Raw genomic sequence first — 26495 nt, 5'->3', positions numbered from 1 at the left:
ATCACCTCTTTCTCAGAGGAACCCCCTTGAATGCCTGTTTTTCCTCTCTCAGTTTCTTTATTTCCATGTTTCCCATGTGGTGATGGGCTGTCAGTGTAGACGCACTCATGCGGATGAGTTCAGATAGGGCTGAGTGGAGAGAAAGACAACTACACTCTCAAAGTAAAGTTTCACACTTTTTGTTTCACACTCATCCTCGGCATTATTGCTCTTTTCTTCATACTAAGTATTACACTAAAAAATTACATGATCAATAAGTTATGACAACATATGTTTTTACATTGCTTTAACTTTGCAATTAACATTGCAATATTTAGTTCTACAAGATTCAACTTATATTTAAGTTTAAATGACTTGCTCATGATTGCATGAAATGAACCTCATGCATCATGAAGGTGAAAATGGAAAGAAATAGTTTTCTTTATTTAATTATTTCTGTGAAATTGAGTGACTATGTAATGACATTAAAATACTTTTTTTTAAAGAACAATGCAATTAAAACATTTTATTATGTGTAACATACTTTAACTGCTACATGACTGAATCTAATAGAATTGGCAACTAGAATGTTTTACTTCTACTTAATTCTTCTACTTATTTGCTATGCAAATAATAGCTAACAATAATAGTTTTTACATTAATGATAACTAATACAAAACAAATCTAAGTTAAAATATTCTGCCTTATAACTGCAATATGCTTCATAAATATTTGTATTCTTCACTATTCTAATGTGTGTTGTTATTGTTTTATTCAGTGTCCAAATACTTTGTGGCCAATGTGTGTCCTTGTAATCACAACCTCCAAGATTTTATTTTATTTTTTTACCTCTAAGTAACTGAAAAGTGTATCATTTAAAGGGATAGTTCACCCAACAATTCAATTCTGTCATACTCACCCTCAAGTTGTTCCAAACCTGTACAAGTTTCTTTCTTCTGCTGAACACAAAAGAAGATATTTTGAAGAATGTGAATAACCAAACAGTTAATGGACCCCATTGACTTCAATAGTATTTTTCATATGGAAGTCAATGGGGTCCATTAACTGTTTGGTTATTCACATTCTTCAAAATATCTTCTTTTGTGTTCAGCAGAAGAAAGAAACTTGTACAGGTTTGGAACAACTTGAGGGTGAGAAAATGATGATAGAATTTTCATTTGTGGGTGAAATTGTGGTATTATCCCTTTAATAGTAACCATCGTTTCAATCATGCACGTCAAACGGCACTCACACACACACACACACACACACACACACACACACACACACACACGAAGTCCTAATTTGCATACTCTAGCCCCGCCTTCGCCTACTCACGGCAGCGTCATGACGGAACATTATCCGCCTAATTTACATACTCAACCCCGCCCACCGTGGCGAGCATGTTCGCACATCCACCCGGGATCATCCGCGGAAAAGGAAGAAAATCACAGGCTGTCAGAAAAGTTTTCCTGCGGGCAGAGGATCGTGCTCGACCGGGCAGAGGACAGTCGGAGGATCGCGCTCTCAGGATTATTAATTGTCACATAAACTGATATTCATCATCATCATGGACGCGCTAAAATCAGCCGGACGCGCGATCATTCGCAGTCCCAGTCTGGCGAAAGAGTCCTGGACCTCTGGAAAACATAAAAGTGAGTTTTACAGCTGTCAATCTGCATGAATTTGCCTGGAAACGACCCTTATATATATTGTTTATATCTGCGGATCTGTTTTGAAGTTCAGAGTCAAAGTTGTTTGCAACTTGTATGCTAAAGCAGGAATTTACTCATATTTGCACATGACATTTCATAACAAATAACTGAACGGTTTAAGTTTTCAAAGTCCGCTATAGTCAAATCCATTTTAGTGCAATGTTCAGGAAATAGCACGCATTTGAATTACTGTAGCGTGTGTATTGTAGATATTGATGTATGTTATTCTCCAGAAAGGTTTCGAACCCTTTATTATTCAAAACCGATTTTGTTTTAAATGCCAAATCCGAATTATTTTCCTGGCGTTTCATTTTTGACAGTGTATGTCCTGCACTGTTTTTCACTGAAGCTACAGCGCGATCAGTCTCGGTTCCCAGGCGAATGCTTCGTTTGAGTCGATTCTTTATAGTGAATCAAAAGCAAATAGCGCGATCATGTAACGCGATTCTCGAACGAATGACTCTTATGAGTCGGTTCTTTTGGGGGATTTGTAAACATACAGCGAGATCACTGTTGTCAGATTCTTGAATTATTGATTCGTATAAACCGGTTCAAAAAAACGGACAGCAGTATCTGTAGGAATCGATCTAAAAGAACAGAATCTGGTGTTTTGTGTTGCTAACAGAGAGCATGGCAGTAGAATGTGAATGATTTGGCAACCCATTGTTGCTAGGCAATGCTTTTTAGGTGTAGGCTACATGGATTTGCTTTATTTGGGGGGAAAAGTAAGACTGCAAAGAAAGGTATCCTCTGGTGTTCTCTCTTTTTCTGTCACCATGTTTGACAATTTCTTTTGCTATGTTGTCTCGGCTCCAATAAAACACACCCTCAAAGGAATTGTTCCAAACCTCCATGACTCATTTTTTTCAGTGGAACATAAGGTGAATTGCTTTTATAGAATGTTGGCTGCTGTTTTCGATACTTAAAGCGTTAGTTCACCCAAAAGTGAAAATTCTGTCATTAATTACTCACCCTCATGTCGTTCCAAACCCGTAAGACATCCCGTTCATCTTCGGGAACACAAATGAAGATCTTTTCAATGAAATCTGAGAGCTTTCTGTCCCTCCATTGACAGCTACGCAACTACCACTGTGACGCTTCAAAAAGTTCATTAAGAGATCATAAAACTAATCCAAATGAATTGAGCGGTTTAGTCAATTTTCTGAAGAGACTCGATCATTTTATATGATTAACAGATTTAATTAACCCTTTAAACGAATGGGGACTAAAGCTGTGAAGCTCCAAAATGTTTTAGTGTATTATAAAAGCATCTTAAAAATGGTCCATATTACTTGCATGTCATCTTAAACCACATAATAATTTAGTGTGTGAAGAACTTAAATGTATTATATATATATATTATATAAATTAATATTCACTGATGAGCACATAAAATGGTTCTGTTTGGTCATGTGAGTGGCATCAAGTGCATTTTTTTTAAAAAGTGAATAAAGACTCAAATTTGGGTCTGTTCCTCCCACACAGTTATCGTATTGTGTAAGGTGTCATATGGTTTCGTAAGTTATGCATGTACTTTTATGATGCTTTTTTTTTTTTTTTTTTTGGAGCTTGACAGCCCTAGTCCCCATTCGCTTTCATTATATTGAAAAGAGCAGCCAAAACATTCAAAAACATTTCAGGATATTCTTCAAAAATGCACTTTTGAGTTCCAAGGAAGAGAGAAAGTCATGTGGTTTAAAACAATGTCAGGATGGGTAAATTAAGACTAAGAGATGGTCATTTTTCAGGTGAAGTATTTCTTTAAACGTCTGTGCACATGGACACTGCTGGTCTCAGCGGCTCGCGTTCAGCCAGTCTCTGATCTCAGATGCGGTGTGTGTACGTCCCATTCCAGCAGAGTTCAGTCCATCTGATGCACAAAAACAAGCTTAACTGCCTGGTGACCTTTTTGTTTGCTTTCACATGGGGAACCCCTCCGCAAACACACTTCGCTGTCAGACTGATGTCAGCACACTGTGATGTTTGGGTTCTTAGGGATGCATGATATACTGGTGACCATATGATGGTATTGGCCAATATTAAGATGGTTTATATTATCGGCATATCAGCAGTTGTCATGTTCCACCAACGAAATACGTCATCCATCAGCAGCGTTGAAGAAATGTTATGTAGGCTATATTATTTGTTTATTTGTTATATATTTACAAGTGTGAAATGTTTTATATATTTATATATATATATATATATATATATATATATATATGTGTGTGTGTGTGTGTGTGTGTGTGTGTGTTTCCTTCAATTATTCTTTAATTAACGTGCCTTTAACTTGGAATGTCTGGGCTTAGAAAAAAATCCCAAATATTCCACTACTGTTGCCATTTTCAATTGTTCTTGTGCCCTTATCTCATAAATATAATTTTAACTGATTCTCCTTCTATCTATGTTTACGTTATGGTGGACTGTGTTACGGTTTGTTGCTAATGTTCCGTGTCTTCATCCAACCATCCTGCAGGAGAATAACACATTTTTCTAACATTTTTCTATACATTTATGGTGTGTTGACTATTGCAGTTCGGTTTGCTTGGCCAATACAAAAAAACCCCAAAAAACATTAATCCTGATCCGCTTTGTGTTCATATTTTAACAGGCTAAATGTGCTCGTTGTTTGTGCGTATGATGGTATTTTTACCAGCTGAGAACTCGTGAAGAGATTATAAAATGTGTAATGGAGTCAAAAAAACTGCAGAAATACCTCCGCCACACACACAAAGGAAATGAATAACTAATGATTTTTACAATGGAAATGAATGAATCAAAACCTTACTTAAACTGTACAATGATGCTGTACAGCCAAAACAATCTCTGTTCCATTAATTTCCTATTATCAAAGGAAAATAAAGCTGCTATGAAACAATCTTTATTGTAAAAAGCGCTATATAAATGAAAGTGACTTGACTTTTGATGCCTATATCGAACTGTGATGGGCAACATCACGATTATGATGATAAAAAACAGGTGTGCTTCAGCATTCTGTCCTTTTTAGGGTCGCATCTTGTGACATCATGTCCTGTTTTTGGTTCGTTTACATGTCTTTGGTCCATGTTGCGTTCATATTTCATTTGATCCGCTCTCATGAAAATGCGTCTCTATTGCACGCATTGTGTTTATCGTGCTATTTATACTTGAAAATGAGCTTTTCCGTGCATATGATACGCAGTTTATTGCGTGTAATACACACGCACCCCACACAACTAATCCTAACCAAATGTAAAATGCATACGAACCCCACTCCACTACTAAACCTACCCATGCGTATCATATGCACGTAAAAACTAATTTTCGCGTATAAATTGCACGATAAACACAATGCGTGCAATAGAGACGCATTTAGTGTGACTGAGAGTCGGTTTGGAGGCCGACCGAGACCGCTGAAAAGATGAGTCTCGGTCCGCCTCCAAACCGACTCTCAGTCACACTAAATGCGTCTCTATTGCACGCATTGTGTTTATCGTGCAATTTATATGCGAAAATTAGTTTTTACGTGCATATGATACGCATGGGTAGGTTTAGTAGTGGAGTGGGGTTCGTATGCATTTTACATTTGGTTAGGATTAGTTGTGTGGGGTGCGTGTGTATTACACGCAATAAACTGCTTGTTGTGTGATCAGGGTTCGGATGGCAGCGTTCACACTTAAGGTGATGATACACAGGGCAACGTTTTGGGCAATGTTGCCGTCATCGGGCAACCAGATGAGACACAGGGCCCATGACCGATCTATATTATCCAGATATAAATGTATTGCCCAAGCAACAATCGCTCAGCAAGATTGCCCAGCAACATTGCTCAAAAAGTTGCCCTGTGTATCATCACCTTTACTCAAATGAACCGCATAGCAATCGCACCAGAGTTTGTTTTGATCAAACCAAACATGCCAAGTGTGAACACACCCTTAATCCCACTTCTGCTCTGAGGATATTTACTCACATCATCTGTGAGAGTCTCCACTGTAGATCAGCAGACATTAGCTGTTGCTTTCGAGCTTGTCTTGACAGGAAATGTCTCACTGCAGCAGACTCACAGGGCATGACGCCTGAAACCCACAGACACTTTTACACTAAACACATGATGCACTTACATACCCGTGATGGACTGTAGATTTTAGTGCTGAATCGTGAGATTATGTGGCCACGTTTGGCGCCTGCATCTCTCTAATGACAATTTCTAGAATATGTTTAGTTAAACTGATGGTTCTGACTCTGAGCTCTGATTGGATGAGTCATTTTTAAGCCCGTGTAAAATACAGATAAACACAGCTGCATTGCTAAACAGTCTACAGATCATCTACAGTTGATGGACCCCATTGACTTCCATAGTATCTTTTTTTTTCCTACTGTGGAAGTCAATGGGGTCCAACTATCTGGTTACTGACATTCTTCAAAATATCTTCTTTCGTGTTCAGCAGAAGAAAGAAACTCATACAGGTTTGAAGCAACTTGAGGGTGATAAATTATTAAAATTTTCATTTTTAAGTGAACTATTCCTTTAAATAAGCCATTATGTTTTCAAAGGCCAGATTGAATTATTCCTGAAGGCTTCAGACATTCCTGTCTGAGCGTTTAGTCACGTACAGTCGTGCTGATGTGGAAAGGGCTCTCAACAGGCTAGTGGCAGTTGGTTTCAGTAATCTTGTGCAAGCGCAGGGTTGGGTGAATGAAAAGCTATCATTTCCTGCTGTTAACCATCTTCCCACAGAGATGTCAGTCTTAAAGTCAGTAGATTTGAGAATCTCTCTTGTGGTCGGCGTCGTATCAGCTGAACTACTGCCAGATGAAAGGGTCACATGAAACATGAAGCCATTATGTCTTAAGTTAGACCAAGTTTAGCAGAAGTCCCAGTACAGCTAACATCACGTATCCACCGTAGTTTGCAATGTTTTCTGTTAATGTGTGAGACTTCTGATTGATTTGCTGCTATAGTGAAGTAAAAGAATGACAAAGTGCAGTAAACAGTAAAACTATTTGCGCTGCACAGAGGCGGACAGAGTACACAGCTTCATTACTTGAGTAAAAGTACAGATACCCCTTGCTAAATTTTACTCAAGTACAAGTAAAAGTACTGAAGTACTTGTTTTTAAAAGTACTTGAGTATCAAGAGTACAAGAGTACATTTTCTAAATATTGCATTACTACTGCCACAGTGTAAACATTGGTAAACACAGCAAACACTTGAAGCGAAAACTATCATTAACTTGTTCAGAAAATTGAAATATTCTGGCGAGGTGGGGCCACGGGTTGTCCATTATTTCGTCCATGGTTTCGTCTCTTATCTAAATCTGACCATGGAGTTGACTTTAGCGGAAAGCTGAAGGTGATTGCTGATAGGCTGTCCCAATCAGTGGCGCCTGCACAATCCAATCACGTTTGAGAGGGAAACAACAAATTGAGGGTTTCCGAGATTTTTCTTTTTTTAATTTTTTTTTAGAAGAAGTAACGGGTACTCACAGTTATGGATAGAAATGTAGTGGAGTAAAGAGTACAATATTTGCCTCTCAAATGTACTTGAGTAAAGTCATGAGTACTCCCCAAAAATGATACTCGAGTAAAGTACAGATCCCTCAAAATTGTACTTAAGTACTGTACTCAAGTAAATGTACTCCGTTACTGTCCGGCTCTGGCGATACATAATATGTTATGATTATGATAATAAATTAAAATAATATGATAACAAATACCATTTTGCAATATCAAGCAGCATACCGGACTGTTTTTGAACAGGTGAAATAAATATATTTTTTACATTTTCAACAGTGATTACTGTTAAATCAATTTACTATACAAGGAACCCCGAAATATGTTTTTCTGCATTAACTGATTTTGAGTCATTCATTAAAAAGCACCAATTATTTTTGATGAATCAGACTATATCGGTCTTGCTTTTGTTTGCATGCAGCAAAGATTCAGAATAGCTTATGAAAGTTTAAAACTGGAATCCTTTTACTGATAAATATCGGAATATTTGTAGCATTTGGTTTGCTGTTAATGTGGAATTCTGCAGCTATAGCAAATACCTGAACTCCCTTCCGGAGATAAATCTGATTATGTTGACTCTGAATGAAAATATTGGGTCTGTAATTCCCATGTTTCCAGCGCTGAGGGTTTGGAGCTCCTGCTGGGATGTGCAACAGTGAAATGTGTCTGAAGATCTGAGCGCCGCTGCCAGTGTGTAAAGGAGATTGTGTCCATCAAAGCTCTCTTTACAAAACAGATTTAACCTCCTCAGACATCGTCAGTATCTCAGCACACACACACACTCATTCATATTCATGCTGGTGTGTGTGTCGCTGGAGATTGGAAGCAGATCAGGGTCAGTAAGAGATTAAGAAAGTGATTTTGTAAGGAAGCTGTTTGACTGACATTGATGGATATGTAAACTTCTCATGTTTAAGGGATGTTATGAGAGGAGTGTATGGATGATGTAGCAAGCATTCATAATATACTTGGGATTTATGTTATTGGGTCATTAAGTTTCTTAAAGTCAGTGCCTTGAGATATGTTTCATGATCATTTCTTTGTCTTTGGGACTCGTGAGTATAAGAGTAGCAAAAAAAAAACAACAAAAAAACAGATTTTGTCATTTCAATTAATTTCCTTGAATCAGTTCAAATTGTTTGCTTCAGTGAATCAGTTCAAAACTCTGATTCAGTGATTCATTTGCACCATAACTCAAAGATTTTAATAGTTATGTGGTAGTTTTCCAGATGATAAAGTAAAATATATGTGTACTACCATTCAGGGGTCAGTGAGACTTTTTTAAAGAAATTAATTTTCAGTAAAGATATTTATAATGTTACAAAAGATTTCTATGTCAAATAAATGCTGTTCTTTTGAACTTTCTATTCATCAAAGAATCCTGAATATCCTGAATAAATGCATCATGGTTTTCTATAAAAATATGAAGAAGCACAACTGTTTTCAACATTGATAATAATCATAAATGTTTCTTGAGCATCAAATGATCATATTATACTGATTTCTGAAGGATCATGTGACACTGAAGACTGGAGTAATGATGCTGAAAATTCAGCTTTGATCACAGGAATAAATTACATTTAAAAATAAATTACAATGGAAAACAGATATTTTAAATTGTAATAATATTTCACAATATTACTGTTTGTACTGTATTTTTGATCAAATAAATGCAGTCTTGATGAGCAGACGAGACTTATTTCAAAAATATTTTTACTGACCCCAAACTTTTGAACTTTATTCTGTAACTAAATTACTATAAAATATATAGAACTTTGGAAAATATTAGTGTTTAAGTATTATTTAACATCTATATATTGGTGCATATAAAAGAAAGTGTTTTGAAAAACAGCGTTGTAAAAAAAATCATTTTTTTTAAAAATATTTTGAATATTTTTTGGGTTAAAGTGATTGTTTCTCTGATGAAAAATAATCACCTTTTCACAGCAAATCCATAAATATTGAGATGTAATGTTGTTAGCTATAGATGGTCCAGCCCTCTGCGTGAGCAATGATTCGTCAGCATGTCTGCGAGCTGTGAGTGTGTATTCACCAAACTGTAGTTCATGAAATGAAGACACAGCAGGTCTTCACAATCCTCAGAGAGCCTGTTGATTGTGTCCTTTTGCAACCTGTAGACGTGTGTGTGTGTGTGTGTGTGTGTGTGTGTGTGTGTAACCTGAGGCTAAATACAGCAGTGCCGAGCCCTTCAAATCTCTTTAAAGCTTGATGTTATTTATGGGGTCTCATGACACACACACACACACACACACCACCTCTCCACTGATCCGCTCGGCTTGATCCACATCAAAATTACCTTTTCAAGTCGACATGAAACGCCCCTGGAGACACATTTTACTTCACAAAAATTGCATACAGTTTCAAGTCATTGTTGTTAACTCATGGAAAAATTACATAATACACATATTTATGTGTGTGTGTATCAGCCTGTGTCAGGGTGAGATCTCTCTTCTCCTCCTCCTCTGCTGCTCTGTCATCTCTTGTTTTATCTCCTGACTGAACAATGCCTTCTATTCTGCTATTCCCATCTCTCTCGGTCCCAGACGGCATGATCTGTGCTACTTGAGTTCACAGTGAGCTATCCCAGCAGCCTCTGTCTGCATTAGAGGGTGACACGGGAGTGGATTTTCAAACCTCTCCTGTCCCACTCCCACAAAAAAAATCCTGTCCCGTCCCAATCCCACGAAAAAACATCCAATCCCGTCCCAATCCCAGAAGAATGACTCCTATTCCCTCCCACTCCCGTGTTGTGTTTTTTTGACCGGAATCTGTCAGTTACAGTAAAAAAAAAATGCATCACAATAAGTGTATTAAGTTAGCAACATGTTACAATGTTTACATGGTACAATTTCTGGTAAGCTACGCTTTTTTATTATTTCAATTCAATTCAATTATTGTGATTTGATATAATATTGACTCATTTGGATAAATATTAGGTAGGCTACACAAGATAGGCGTTATTTTTTCTCAAGAAAAAAACAACAACTCACCTAATGCTGTAAACATACAGAGAGCCCTATCAGCTGGTATAGGCTATTATTTAAGGTTAAAAATAACTCAAATTAAATATAATGCGTTTTTTTATTATTATAATAACAACTTTATTTAATGATACAAGTAAAAATATAATAAATATGTAATATAGAACACATATTTAGCAAAATACTCTCTATAGCTATTTTTTTTTTCTTGCCAACTACGTGCTATAGCCTATATTATGTTCATTAAATGGCTTTCCTGAGGTAAATGTGACATAATTGTTCTCCAGCTATGTTATTGACCTCTTCACGCTGATGAAAAACACTGATTGATCGATATTATGTATGAGGAATATACATTTCGGTAAGTTGTACTGTATCTTTCAACAGTGTTCATTCGTCTTTATTAACTATTAGCTAGTAGAGATGATCGGTTCACGTGCGCTAGGGATCTGTCACGTAACATTTACAAGCGCCAAAACGGTATTTATTGTTTGAATTTCGTAATAAAATTGACAGAATCTGAGAGCTGAGATTTTTTTATATCATAAAGTAACCTGCTCTGTCTAGTCTGTCGGTCTCCGTGTCCTCTTTGCTTTGCGATTTTTCTGTGCGTGAGAAAATGGATGTAATGTGTGGCGTGTGAAAAGCGTGTGTCTCATGCGTGTGTGGAGCACGTCATTCACTTTACCAGCCACACCAAAGCAAACAGGAGAGCATAAAGAGAAAGGGCAAATATAATTTAGTTCAAAATTTAAATAGAGTTTATTTATAGAAACTGTATATTTGTGTATAAAGTTGGGTATCATAGTTTTATTACGATTCCCGGTCCCGCCCACTCCCGCTGATATTTTTTCCTGTTCCGTCCCAATCCCGTGATTAATAGTGATTTTGTTTCCCATCCCACGGGATTCCCGAAAAAATGTCAGCCTCTAGTCTGCATGCGTCTCTCAGTACAGCGCTACACCCCACTCTCAGATTTGACTGATAACAACCTTTCAAAATATGCGGATGAGCTACCACACTCAATACAATTTTCAAATAGGTTTCACTCAGAAATAACTGGTAAATTTCACAAATAATAACAAAGAGACACATTAAATTAATGTCGGCGTGAAATTTAAGTTAGTCTTTTCTTCCCTATTGTGACGTATCAGAGTTCTCGAACAAGACATTTATTTATTTATTTTGTCTGTGGGGGATTGATTGGATGGTCGTGGTTTGCTATTGGTGGATCTCATGTGAGTGACAGCCAGGTTGCCCCGCCCCCACGCCAGTAAACGCGTCATCAGAGCAGAGAAGAGATGTCGCTGAATGTGGGAGGGGAAGTTATTTTGATTCATGAATATGAAGGCACATGCATTTAAAAAATAAAAGAATGATGTGCATGGATAAATCATTTATAATAAATACTGCAATATTTCATAAAAAAATAGAATTGTCAATTTTGATTACATGGTGACTTTAAACTTTTACATTTTGAAGAAGGCGGCTGAAATAGCATTTTCTCGAACAGTACATGAGCTCTGAGGTTATATGATGTAATATACTTCTGTAAAAACCACTAGTCAGTGTATTTTCAGCTTCATGTTTTTTTTTTTTTTTTGCCAAAGCTCTTTTCCTGAAATCACCATCATTAAGATTTAAAATGCAGTAGATCTGATGTTTATTCCAATGATTAATATTAACGAAGTGTCTTTTGCTGCATTGATGTTGCCCTTGTTAACACAGCAATCTCTCTTGACTTTTTTTTGCTGATAAAAGTGGTGGTCATGTGATCAGTTCTGTAGACGTGTGATGTTGACTGGTCTGGACTGAGTCAGCAGTGATCAGCACTAATGTGAATCAGTGTGTGTGAGAGGGAGAAACCTGTCCAGAACGGGCCTTTTCTTTCAACCACTGAGATTTTGTTTTTGTGACAATTAAGCACATTTTTATTACCATAATGCTTAATGCTGAATAGTGATTATCTTCGGTGTATAAGAGTGAGTTTTACTATTTAAGATGTAAAAATATTATTTAAATAATGTTTCATAATACCATTAATATTATTTATATTTATGTATTACATTTTTTTAAAATAAAAAAATGTGCTCAATTGTCATGAAAATAATGTCAAAATAATACAAAAAAACAATCTTAATGGTCCTAAAAATATAGTTAATTTTCACTAAATAAATATATTATATGATATTTTATTATTTCTTTTAATGTTTTTGACAGATTTTATGAAAGCAGGAGGCTCTAGTTGGTGTTGATTTGAAGAGTCAATCTTCTGATTCTGGTGGATTTGGCTTATAGTTGTTTGGTTTTGTATTGTGTCAGTTGTTTCCCTGAACAGAAGCTTTGACGTGGTACGGTGTGTGTGTGTGTGTTTGAGTTGAACATGCTTTGTGCTTGTCTACAGTGAGTGAGTGAGTGTTGGGCTCATGGACAATAACTCCATTCTCTGCTAATCGCTGTAGCATTACATGTCACATTCGCTCTGAAGATTCAGAGTTTCTTTATCACAAAATGATAATGCCGTTCAGGGACTCTTTGACACTGACGTGGCTCATAAGTGTTCAGCCAATATGAGATTTACAATGATCGATGCTGATATCTAGAGAGCTTTAATGTTACAATACCCATCGTCCAAGAGCGGACATATCCATTTCATAATGTACATTAGCACTTGTAAATCTGCGTTTGAGTAATTGAATCTCATTTCCATCTATTTTTAACTTTATTGTAGATTTAAGAAAATGATCCTTTTCTTAAAGAAAGAAATTCTAGGTTACAGTGAGATATTTAAAAAGCCAACGCTTTACTATAACACAGTGTCCTAACCAGACACAATGCGACACGCAATAAAAGGTATCTTTTCCATGTTTATCAGAGTTTTTGTCTGTGATATGTGACGATTTTATATTTTAAAAAAGGTTTCTATTTTTCTACAGCATCGTGGCTGGAACGACAGCACAAATTATGACCGTGATAATCTCAGGTGTTGTTTTTGTGTATTTAATGTTCAAACTTTTCAACTCAATGTGTGCAAACAAGTGTATTCTATGACAAAGTTTTTTTGGTCACTGATTGTATTATGTATGGTGTAATATTTACGAATTTGATGCGGTTGCGAGTGCCGTGTGCTTGCAGAGAGACTCCGCCCACATGCTCTTCTGATTGGCTGTGATGGATTTTGTTGTGTCTCGGACTCTAGTTGTGTCACGTATGATATGGATAGACAAGTTTCTGCCGTCTGGCTACAAAACGGTGTTATGCTACAAATTCTGCGAATTAAGCTTAACCCAGAATATTAATTTAATCGCGAAAAACAAATGGGTTTTAGAAATCAGATTTTGGGTGTTACTGTAAAAAGTGAACAGTTGGATCAACTTAAAAAAATTACTTCAATTGGTAACACCTAAAGAAATTAAGTTTTCTCAACTTAAATTATCACGTTTTTCACGATAAAACGTGATAATTTAAGTTGAGAAAACTTAATTTCTTTAGGTGTTACCAACTGAAGTAATTTTTTTAAGTTGATCCAACTGTTCACTTTTTATAGTGTAGAGAGTCCGACGGCACAGAGCAAACAGACATTTAACATTTTCTTGTATATGTACTGTTGAAATTCTGCACCTCCAGTGTCACCAAGCGCATTGTAAAACTGATTAGATTGTCATGAAGGTTTTCCCGAACACTCCTGGAGGGCTCATGAAGCTCTTTTTAGAGTCTGGAGCGTGTCTCCATCTAAGTGTTATTTTCAGCTCTCGTGTTTGTAAAACCTGAGCTGGCACTGCGAGAGCTGTAATCAGAGCAAACCTCAGACAGTCAGGATGGTGATTCAGCAGGTCTTGTGATGGACGGCGAGGTCGTATCCCGAAGAAGCCGCTGCATGGATGGGAACTTGATTACAGGTCAGTGATTACAGTGTCATCTGAGGCGCTCGCAGGAAAATGACTCAAGAGCTTTATGTAAACGGGGGCCTTGAGTGAGATGACTTCGAGAGATGGCCTGACCCTGGGAATAAGATCCAGGAAATTGGGTCGGGATTTAATGTTTGGCGTGTGGAAGCGGAGAACGTAATGGCTTTGTTTCAAAACCTAGTGAGCCGCTTATGTAGGGAGCATTTTAAGGCATCATAAACAAAGGCCATGTCCCATTTCTCCTCACTTAAAACTTCCACTTGGTTTTGAGTGCCCTCGACAGTAAAGTCCCCTCGACGAGGGAAGTGGGGGTGAAGATCTTTCCCTATGAAATGGATGCAAATTAGCATAGCAAACGTGCTCACCTACGTCACGCGCAGCGTCGACGTGTCTACCGGGGATCATGTCTATGTTCCCACAGCCCTATGTGGGGCATAGGATCATGTCCTATGTTCCCACAGCCCTATGTTCCCACAAATGGCCTACCCCTGACCCCACCCCTAAACCTACCCGTAACTGGGGTTTAGACAAATCGTAAAAAAAAAAAAATTCTTAGAAATGTGGGAACATAGGGCTGACCCCGTCTACCGGTAGTAGCCTACTACTATTTTCATTCAGGAAAATGCCGGTTCCAGCGGTTGTGTTGTCTGTTGTGTGGGCTGTGTTGGTTTATCAACGTCTGATTAATCAACAGAGAAGACATGCCTTGTGGATTTGTTTCAGATATGTCGATTTGTTTAAATATTTTGACGTTATGTTCAGCTCAGCTGTTGATGATTTAACGCTAGCCCAACTAGAACTACCTGTTGTTTGTGTAGATAAAATAAGGCATACATTTAGATCTTATAGTTAAATCCAGTCTATGGTTAAATCATTTAACATAAATCAAGTTAACGTACCCAGATCAAATGTATATTTGATGGGCAGACTCTCTCGAAGCACTCAGCAGATATCATCATCGCAAGGCATCCTGGGTAATTTCATCTCCCACTTCGTTTTAAGCCTGCATCAGACCTCACTATGTTTTGAGGGTTGATTTTAAGGGAAGAATAGCACTCCCTCTTGCTCCCTAAAGCTTTGGGACACCCTACCTCTACACGAGAGCGTGCAAAAATAAGGGTTAGGGCAAAACCTTGGGGAAGGGGAGGTATTGGGACAGGCCCAAAGGCTATTCCTTCTAAGATGCTTAATTGTGGATAATGAGTAACATAAAAAGCACTATAAAAGAAGTCCATATGACTTGCTCGCCTTATGATAGATTTGTGTGAGAAACTAAACTAAAATAAGTTAAATTGAAAAATAATAATATAGTACTAAGATCTACTTTGGCTTATGATGAAACCTGATTTGAACTGTGCATTTCAGTCAAGCCTGGCGTCCCGACTGAGCCTGAGACACTCCTGCTAACAGCAACTCTCAACAGTTTCCTCATTTAGAGGGTTTGCCTGCCTATTCCCAACGGATCAAGTGAACAGGACACAAGGGGTTTTCCTTGAGAGAAGTGGAATAGCTCCGAGGTTTCTTCCGGGTTCTCCATTACTGACAGATATGGGAAAACACACACTGACTTTCTGCTGGTTTCATCACCTACTGTATAGTTCCTGCTGATCGCAGACTCGCTCATAATGTACTCGCACAGGCTGACGCGTGGCTTCATTCTGTCAGCCATAAAACCTAAAGAAAAGGGCTAGTGCACAAATATATCACAATTTTAGATGCCATTTTTTTAACCTTTTGTTTTTACCAGATAACATTACATTAATAGACGTTAGTAAGGGAAGTGCCATATTTAAGTTTTGACAGGAATGAAATCGAGGCTTTGAGGGAGTGAAAACCGTGCATTCAGTGGATCGTACTGTTGTAACAACACTGATTGTTTAGTCTTTACGGAAAAATAAATAAAAATTCAGTGGACAAAAACTCCATTAAAACAATTTTTTTAAAGTTTTCTTTACTTTGAGAGTCAAAAAAACATATGGGCACAACAAAATGTATACTTTTGGCTTCTGGCTTCATTGAGGTCTTATGAAGCGAAACGTTCGGTCTGTACAAGAAACAGAACATTTTTTATTTTACAACATTATTACCTGTAATCCACAGCCTCTGCAAATGAACGTGTTCACGACAGTCTGGAGCACGAGCTTCTAGTTTTCATAAGACCTCAATGTCTCGTCAAGAGTCACGGGTATTCATTTTCCTTTGACTGTATTTGTTTTTTTGACTCTCAGTAACCAATGACTTGCATTATATGAATCACCAAGGATCACGGTTTCAGCTAAAAATCTTTACATTTCTACTGAAGGAAAAAAGACACTAACATCTTGTTTGTCTTGAGGCTGAGAAAACTAACAGCAAAGTTTCATTTTTGGGCGAATTGTCCTTTTCAGTCTATCCCTCAGAGCCTTATTTTCATCCGCGTTAAATTCAATATGACGTCTTCCCTGACTACGGTCTATATACCCGACAGATGCAGACAGAGCAGAAAAGATGGGTGTTTTCTTTTTCCTTTTGCTTCCAGTTAAGTAATACCCCTGTTCGTGCCAAGAGTGTAACACATGCAGTCATTTTGTATTGATTATTTGATAGCACTACATTAACACCAGAGATCGCTGGGAACTGGATCTGAGTCTAATGGCCACTTTAAGATGTCTGACAATGACTGAAAGATTGTGAGCCATTAATTAGAAATGTCAGGACGCTTCCAGAAGATGTGCCAGTGAAGAAGCAGACGTTTGTCCACATCGATCGCATCTTAAATTGGAAAAGTATAGACACTGGGGAGGAATGAACTCGTTCCGTACCGAGTATCTGTAATGTCTGTTCCTAAATCTTCCTGTTATGTACAGTATTAGTGTTGGATTATCTATTTCTAACTATATACAAACACTATAATAGGATATGAATGATACTAAAGTAACACTCTTCTGAAGTCATGCGTTCTGCTGTGTTTTGTGCTGATGAGGTCTGAAGTAAAGGAACTCGACGGCGCTGTCAGGGTTTAACATCGGCTGCTGGTCTGAGGATGGGAGTGTAATTCTTCTGTAGATCTTATCTAGTACTGACCCACATTTCCTCCAGTATTTACATCCTGCAGATACTGTAACTGAAACCTCATCTGACATGCCCGCTCTTCAGCTGTGTGTGTGTGTGTGTGTGAGAGAGAGAGGGAGAGAGTGCTCCTTTCAAACCACAGCTTGCCAGGCTACAAACTGCATCATTTACACTAGTTAAGCTGAAGTCAAGATACCCTAATGAAAAAATATTAGTTAACCACTGCAAGTTAACTGAAGTGGCTAACTATACACTGAAACAATATCTTTTTACATTTATATATTTATTTAATATTAAACAGCACATATATTTATTTTATTTTATTTATTTAAAAATATGAAATAGTACTAGCCTATTTTATTACACTGTACATAATTCACTCTGAAACCTGCAGCACATTTATTTATTCACTGTCAACCTGTCAAAATAAAAGCTTGATGGAATAGTGTTTGAAAATAAAGAAATGAAGATGTAAATATTAGTATTGGAATTTTACAATGAAATAAAATGTATAACTTATTTTTTTTTACAGTACAATAGTATTATTAAAATTTATTTTCTTAATATATTTAATAATAATCACATAAAATCAATCAAATAAAATCTCTTTCTCACCGGCATTCTCTCTCTCTCTCTATATATATTATTATTATAATTATTATTATTATTATTATTATTTTGTAGTCATATGAATTCAGTAAATAAAAGACTGTAAACTTTAGTGTTTTTCTACTTGAGTTTTCAGCGTACGTTTTTTTTTTTTTCTATGCAGATGTTCCCAACAAAATTCCCCGAATCTTTCGATTCGGGGAATTTTGTTGGGAAGATCTGCATAGAAAAAAACACACAAAAAAAACATTGTACTTTTCTTTAGAAAAGTTTTATTTTTTATTTTTTTATATGCAGATCTTCCCAACAAAATTCCCCAAATCATTCTGGAATTACCAATTCTCTCCAAATAGAGCTATTCAAGTCATCAGGTGGAACTTTCTATTTGATCATAATGCAATATACATCACAGTCAGAAAAAAAAAAATTGCAATTTCAGTTTATTCCAATATTATGCAGCTTTACATGAAAATTAATAATTTATGAAAAACATATGATATCTGACAACAAATCAGAAATGCTATTAAAATATATATAATTGGTCTCATATTCCTAAATCACAGGACAAGCAAGGAATGCAAAACTCGACTAATAATACACTTTTTAGGAAACTTTATACAATAAAGAATGCTATTAATATAAATATCACCCTATATGTTCTCTCCTGTTCCTCTGTTGTGTTTGTGGTTCATCCGACTGCATGGTTGTTTGATATGTGGGAATATTTAAGATGATGGTTTATGAAATATTAGTCAGTTACTTTGATGGATCCAAACATGAACGTGTGTTCAGGGAGCAGCGGATCTTCGGCCGATATTCCTTTTGAAGATTGTTTATGAGTGGAGCCGTAAACATGCAGACATGATTTCTTTAATCTAACTTCTGTTTCCTCTCTACTCCACCCGTCACATCTCTCCCTCCTCTTTATCTCTCGTTTCTCGCTGTCCTCTGCCTCCCTCTTTCCTATCAGCAGTTTGAGGGTTACCCTGTTGGTTTCCTTTAATGAAGGCATATCATATATCATATACAGGTATATATATATATATAAAATAAAATTGGTTCTAAAATAGGCTTTATTTATATGCAAGATATATATATATTTATTTTTCCCCATATATATGACCTGGACGTGTTCTTGACAGGTTCAGTGAGATTATGATCTTGCTTTGTCTGGATGCTGTTCTTGAAATGTATTTATTGATCTGGCATCATTGCAGAAGGGTGTGACGTGTGTGTGTGTGTGTGTGTGTGTGTGTGTGTATCCGGTCAGTGGGAGTCATGTATGTTTGTGTTTCTGGTTCATGTTCATGACCCCAGCAGCTCTGTGCGTTCAGATACACACACACATACTCACACTCACTGTTTGTTGTCTCTGGCACTGCTGTGTGTGTGTGTGTGTGATGTGCTCTGATTCCTCACGCTCCGCTTTGATGTTCAGTGGAGCGGGAAGACCCTCACAATCACATCACGCCTGTGTCATCCAACAGGCATCCCAGCATGCTACAGGGTGCAATTCTTTACACACCGGGCTCATAAGTGCTTGTACACCTGATACACCGTGTGTGTATGACTCTGTGTGATGCAAAATAAATCAGTTGTCCAATTAGACTTGAAGTCAGTCTGTTCCTGGCTATTTCCTCATAGGTCTTCACTTGCTTATGTCACTGAAGTCGACACACAGGGGTACAGCAAGGGTTAAAGGCGTCATTTGAGACAGGGCCGAAGTATGTCTCGGTAAAGTCACCATGAAATCAAAATGGACAAATCTTGTTTTGGTGTTGTTGTTTTTTGGGAAAACCTGTCACTCACATGAGATACCAATAATAAACAACAACCAACCAGTCAATTCCCCATGGACAAAACAAGTCCCGCCCTATATTTTTCTTGTTCGAGAAGCAGATTTACATCACAATAGAGAAGAAAAGACTATCGCAACTTTTGTTTCATGCCAACTTTAATCAAGACAAGTCATATTTATTTATATAGCGCTTTATACAATAAAGATTGCAGAAAAAAAAAACCGTGTAAAGGTCAATTTGATTTCCGATTTCCATCTATAAACACATCAAGGACAATCGGATAACGAGATTGTTTTTCGTTTTCCGTTTTTTAATATCAAATCAAAAAACGAATAATGGGTTTTTTTTCCGTTTTTCGTTTTCCTATTTACTAATGGTAATTGGGAAACCGGACGTTTTTGTTTTTTTTCCTTTCAAAACGAAAATCCGTTGGCCGCCAAGTACACGGACCTTAAACACTGCCTCCGAAACTACTTAGAAAATATTCAGATCGGATTCGATTTGCTGCGTTTTTTGCATCCGCGTTTTTCGCATCCACGTTTTTCGCATCAACGTTTTTCGCATCGCGTCTCAGTGTGCAAGGACCTTTGACGTTGCAAAATGAATCAATTATGAAACATACAATTTCAGCTATGTTTCATAATTGATTCATTTTGCAACGTTAAAGGTCCTTGCACACTGAGACGCGATGCGAAAAACGTGGATGCGAAAAACGCGGATGCAAAAAAAAAAACGCAGCAAATCGAATCCGATCTGAATATTTTCTGAATAGTTTCGGAGGCAGTGTTTAAGGTCCGTGTACTTGGCGGCCAACGGATTTTCGTTTTGAAAGAAAAAAAAAAAAACGAAAAACGTCCGGTTTCCCAATTACCATTAGTAAATAGGAAAACGAAAAACGAAAAAAAAAAAAAAAAAAAATCTTTTTTTTTTTATTTTTTTATATTAAAAAACGGAAAAATGAAACATACAATTTCAGCTAAGAGCTGGAGGAAGTGTCGAGGGAGAGGGAAGTCTGGGCATCCCTGCTTAGACTGCTGCCCCCGCGACCCCGGCCCCGGATAAGCGGTAGAAGATGGATGGATGGATGGACAATTTCAGCTATAAAGCAGCTATACAGAAGATATTAGTATTCAGCTCAAATCAGTTCAGTGTTAATTCAGTTTCACATCAAAAACAGTTTAAATGTTGCAAGTTCGTGTCATTGTCCAGTTCAGTTCAATTTAAAAGTTTTTCTTATCTGATAGTGTCAGTCCAGTTGAATCGATAACAGTACAGAATATCAATTGCCTTTTAAGATTTAGACTTTTTTCATTCTAGTGTGATTCTACATTCTACTAAGAGAGGTCGAGACCGGCTGATTGACACGTAAAGCGACCGGCTACAGTTTGTTTTATTTTGATGCACCATTTAAAAGCAGGTTTATCTGAAGTAAATGACCACAATAATAGACTTACATGGAAAATAAATCTGTCATTTGAATTATTTCCCCAAAGTGTCTCAACTCAGACATAAATAAAAAACAAAGCAGAATATGCTAATTGAAATGTATGGAAATTTTGTTAAATTGCTACTAAGCACTTCAATACAAAACTTTTGAGTATCTTTCAAAGATTTGATGCCACTCACCAAAACTGACAAATCCTCAAAAAAGTGCCTACACCTTGTAAACATGCTTTTGTTTCCGGGTGAACTTAAACACACACACACACACACACACACACAAAAAACAGACATTTTAGCCAGCCAATCAGATTGTGACTTCCGATTTCCGCCAGTATTTTCCACATTTGTGTCCAAAATACATCATACTTTCAGTGAATGACCAGTTAGACATCAACCAATGAGGCATGAAATCCCATCATCTGTTCAGTTATGTTAAATAATGAAGGTTAATTGAGGGCTAAAGGAGCGTCAGTCTGTGTCTGATGGAGATGAATCATGCTTGCACAAACACGCTGATTTCATAACACCATTACAAACCCCAATTTACTCCATATACACCAGAGTTCTGATGATACCTGCTAACTGTAGTATTATGAGCTGAATATATTTCACAACATTGATCTGTCACAGTGGGGAAGAATGATTATGAAGGTCTGGGAGAGTAAAATTGACTCTTGTAGGCAGAATGATGTCATTTGATCTCTGATGAGGGTTTCAGAGACCACCCGTCGGCCAAAAACTCATGAATGATTCATGAAATCAGCATTAATCAATATCAGTTTTCATTTCATGCATGTGTCACGCATTCAGAGCCTTGATTACAGATTCACAATGCAAACACTTTAAAAAAAAAAGTGTTTTCACACAGAATGTTCATTTGTTTATTTTTTCATTTCTTTAGTTAATTTTCTGCTTATTTTTTTCTTCTTTTCTTCCTTTTGTTTGTTTTTGCTTGTTTGTTTCAATGGTTCTTTGTTTTATTTATTTTTAATGCCTTGGTTTTGTTCATTTTGTTCTATATATATATTTTTTTCTTTTATTGTTTGTTTTATTTTCTCAGTTTTTTTGTTTATTTGTTTGCTTGTTTGTTTGCAAGAAAGCATTCTTGCTTTCTTTTGTGATTTCTTTATTGCTTTCTTTTCTTGCTTTCTGTCATGCTGAGATGCATTAAGCAAGGTTGATATATATAAGGCAGACACTGTGGAGAGGAGCAGATTAGATGTGTGTCCTTGACCCCTGACCTTGACTTTTGTCAAAGGCCAATGCTGACGTGGGGTTAAACACACACTCATTGATTGCTGTCTGAGATCAGACAGCACAGGAGGGCAATATGTGGGGGTTTATGTGTGTGTTCAGTGTCTTACCCCTACACTATTGCTATTGTTGACAATCCAGCAACTTCCGTTATTTTTCCGTTATAACTCAAGTTCCTCTGGAGTTAGTGTAAATAGCCTCTGCCAACAAGGCGGGCTTTTTGCACTTAGTGTAAATAGACACTCTGTGTTTTTAAACCAATGCATGCAACACTAGTACATGCCCACTTTAGTCCAAGTGGACATACTTTGGACAGATTATGGTTACTGTTATTATGGATATAAACAGTTTTTTGTGTGGACGCGAGTTTATCTCCGGTGCAGGTGCCGATCAAAGAGCAGAGGATAAAAGTCCTGATTGAAGACGGTGTGTTTTAATGAAGGATTGTGTGATGTGTTTCATATGTAGATGTGTTATCCATTCAGTTGCTTTAGTATTTGGCAGGTTTATTTGTTGAGCTAATGAGCGTTTACATGTGTGTTCAGTGTGTTTCTGTGCTGTTTTTTTTAGTGTCAAGAACATGTTTGGAGAATTTAGTAATTTATGCAAAACATAATTGTAAAATATAATTTCTTATCCTTTTCCATTCTTTGTATTTATAGGTGAAATGACCTAGACATGTTTTCATGAGATTCACACATTGGTATGAGTGCGTTTGTGAGTGTTGCCATGTTTTTGGCCAGGTTTGCATCATGCACGCACATGTTAATCCTGTGTGTGTGTGTGTGTGTGTTTCTAGAGCTGCCAGAGAACTGGACAGACACACGGGAGACGCTGCTGGAGGGGATGGTGTTTCAGCTGAAGTATCTGGGCATGACACTGGTGGAGGAACCCAAAGGAGAAGAGCTCTCGGCCGCTGCTGTCAAGAGGATCGTTGCCACAGTAAGACACATGTACACCAACCGACCCCGTCACACTGACAAAAAAATTGGTGTAGAAACAATTTTCACTCACAATTGCTAGTGAATTTCACAAACAATTACAATGAAAAAATCAAGCAACACATTGAGTTAAATGTGAAATTTGGAAGCAAAAAAACCCTGAAATATTTCCAGCCGCCGCCAGCATTTTTGATCATTTTCACAAAACTTTCATGGCCCCCAAATATTTTGTTGTATGAATATCTGAACATGTAATATTTCAAAAGAAAGAACAGAGCCTCTGCTTTTTTATTCTAGCTTCATGCATTCTTTTTTTTTTTTTTTATCAACCCTTGCATGTGGGTGAGTTTCATTAAAAAAAAAGCAATATTTTAAACAAAAAGCCGAGAAAAATGTCCAGATCGGATTCAGAACGATGATCAAAACACAGATGGAGTAGATCGAGTCCATCAACACCCCTAATGCTTCACAGTCCTGTACCAAAACCAAACCGCGTTTTTGAGACTGTCTTTGGTTCACTGCAGTTTTAAGGAGAAAATACTCAACAATGCTGTCGACTTATGAATTTGCACATGGTTTGTCTTAAAGCATATTAAAAACACCACATAGACATATAAACATCATTACAATCTTGATTTTCACCACAGGGGGACTGTAAATCTACAGTATAAAGAACCACTATGAAGAACCTTTTGTGCAAGGTAAAGGTTCTACATGGAACCATTAATGCATATAAACCTTTATTTTCGAGTGTAAGTGAACTTCAGGAAAAATAGCTACAAAAGTGTAGAATTTGATGCTTTTAAGCTCTAATCTATCTCTAATGGTTTGTAAGTGGTGCTAATGGGTGCGTGTGTGTGTGTGTGTGTGTGTGTGTGTGTGTGTGTGTGTCTCAGGGGGTTTCTGGGTGTGGTTCTGTGCATTTGAACAGGCTGGTTCCTTTCATGATGTAAGGTTGTTTTGAGGTTATTAAACACTCCAGATTGTTGTGAATCAACAATAAAAATCAGTTGCATGCCAAACGGACTGTGTCAGTATATGTGTGTGTGTGTGTGTGTGTGTGTGTGTGTGTGTGTGTGTGTGTGTGTGTGTGTGTGTGTGTAAAAGCCAGATGTGGAATATTCCTACTTGATATCTCTGACTTCTGACTATAAGATGATATGTAAGAAAACGAATGACAATGCTACCTTTAGCTTAGCAGTTGTTTATATATATAGTGTTAGCTTGAGTAATTTTAGTACTTCTGCTTATTTTATTTCCTTCTCTTCGAAGAAAAGCCTTCTCTTGGTTAAGAAGTTATCTTCAGGACAGAGATCAGTTTGTACAAATAAATAATATTAAGTCGCATCTAATGACAGTTACTTGTGGTGTTCCACAAGGTTCGGTGTTAGGCCCCAAATTGTTTGTATTGTGTATATATAGATGATATTTGTAAAGGTTCTAAAATATTAAAAATGGTATTGTTTGCTGATGACACACATTTATATTGTTACTACTATAAAATACTACCGGGTTTCTACTAATGCATTACAAAGCTTAATGCTAATCGGTGAAGTATCCCTTTAAAATCATTTAACAGCTGCTTGATAAAGCCAAGTGTTCTGTCTCTTTCTCTCTCAGGCTAAAGCTGGTGGTTGGAAGAAGCTTCAGAAGGTGACGCTAAAGGTTTCTCCTCGAGGGATTATTCTCTACGACAGAGCAAACCAGATGATAGAGAATGTGTCCATATACAGGTGAGTCCCCTGTGGCTGTTTGTCATGTCACACTGTCTGAGCTCTGTCTCTCTAGAGATGGAAATCGTGATGTCTCTTGTTTTTGTCAAAATATGTCATGTTTTTTTTACCTTTAATAACTCATAACAAGGACCCAAATATCGTTGTCGTCGTCGATGTGTACAGAGGTGTACAAATGTCATGGAAATTATTTTGGTTCTAATAAGAACTGGTTTTTGATAGCCTCTTGCAATAAAAAAGAGAGGAGTGTTTGCTGCCCCCTGATATTCTGCCATCCATCATTTAGAGCAGTGCGACCTGAAGATTGCTGTGTTTTCATACAGACGGTGAGAGAGAGATCTGTATTGATCGGTTTTAGAGTGTCTGAGGCTCAGACACACACTCTCTGACCCTCACCTGGGACCGCAGCTATTGCTGGACGATCGCACACGCTAATGAATAAACATGAGGGAGGTGTCAGCCTCTCTCTCCACACCAGTTACACAAGCAATACTCCAATTATGTGGGTCATTCTCATGAAAACATGTCCAGGTTTTATTTGACCCTAAAACCAAAAGGAAAAAGACAATGCTGCCTAAATGTTAATATTTTAACATGTATTAAGATTTTTTCATTGTAACAATTAAGTTCATTTACCCTCAAATTCTCAGTAATTTAAAATTCATTTATCTGTTAATGTAATAATAATAATAATACATACATACATACATACATACATACATATACATATATATATACATACATACATACATACACATACATACACATACACATACATATATATATATATATATATATATATATATATATATATATATATATATATATATATATATGTGTGAATATATGTATATATGTGTGTATATATGTATATGTATATGTATGTATTGAACAATTGAACTAAATCTATTATAGTTGTAGCTATTAAAGTGAAATGTGAAAATGAATGAAAAATATTGATTTCTAATGGATAAAAAATGATAAACATAAATGATTGTTAGCTTTTGTCAGTGTAGACAGAATATGACGTGCCATTTCCACGTTTTTAATGCATTCTATTAATCAATTAATCAACATTAACAATCATTATAACAATATTAAGAGCAAAAATCAACAATAATTGCAGCCCTACCCTGTAATGAGTTCCTGTTTTTTAATTTTTATAATTGATTTACTTTATGTAAGCTGTTTAAGTAATGCAATTGTTGTGTAAATACACATATGCCACCTTTGAGTCATAAATAAACATAAATTCCTTGTAAAGAAACATAAATGCCATGTCAGATGCAGCTTCTGCTCGACCTTTGCAGTGTAAAGATGGCTTTTGTTTTATTTGACATTAAAAGACAACACAGGTACGTTTAATAAGGTCATTATAAAAAAATGTTCTTACATAGGTAAAAAAACAAAACTGGAAATCGATTCCAGGGTGCAAATATTGTCCCTTTATAGAAAATGTAATTCTGACCATTTTTTTTTTTATTAGCATAAACTACTGGTCCTAGTCAGACAGAAGTGTGTGTGTGTGAGAGTCAGAGAAAGTTTTTGAATGTGTGTGTGAACTTTTA

General features: G+C 36.8%; 1 protein-coding gene across 2 annotated transcripts in view; it reads left to right on the top strand.

Moving 5' to 3' along the window:
* The first annotated feature begins 1373 nt into the window (after positions 1-1373).
* ldlrap1b (low density lipoprotein receptor adaptor protein 1b) overlaps positions 1374-26495 on the top strand; it is a 39538-nt gene continuing 14416 nt past the window's right edge. For both annotated transcript variants that reach the window (XM_084092848.1, XM_084092847.1), the window contains exons 1-3: positions 1374-1634; positions 23053-23195; positions 24815-24927. In XM_084092848.1, coding sequence (XP_083948974.1) covers positions 1550-1634; positions 23053-23195; positions 24815-24927 — 341 coding nt within the window. In that variant the 5' untranslated portion in view covers positions 1374-1549. The remainder of the gene's footprint in view (positions 1635-23052; positions 23196-24814; positions 24928-26495) is intronic.

Source organism: Abramis brama, assembly GCF_963993115.1.
Source record: "Abramis brama genome assembly, chromosome: 19".
In the NCBI taxonomy this organism is placed as follows: domain Eukaryota; kingdom Metazoa; phylum Chordata; class Actinopteri; order Cypriniformes; family Leuciscidae; genus Abramis; species Abramis brama.
The sequence above is the reverse complement of the archived record's forward strand: the minus strand, read 5'-3'. Positions and strand labels throughout refer to the sequence as shown.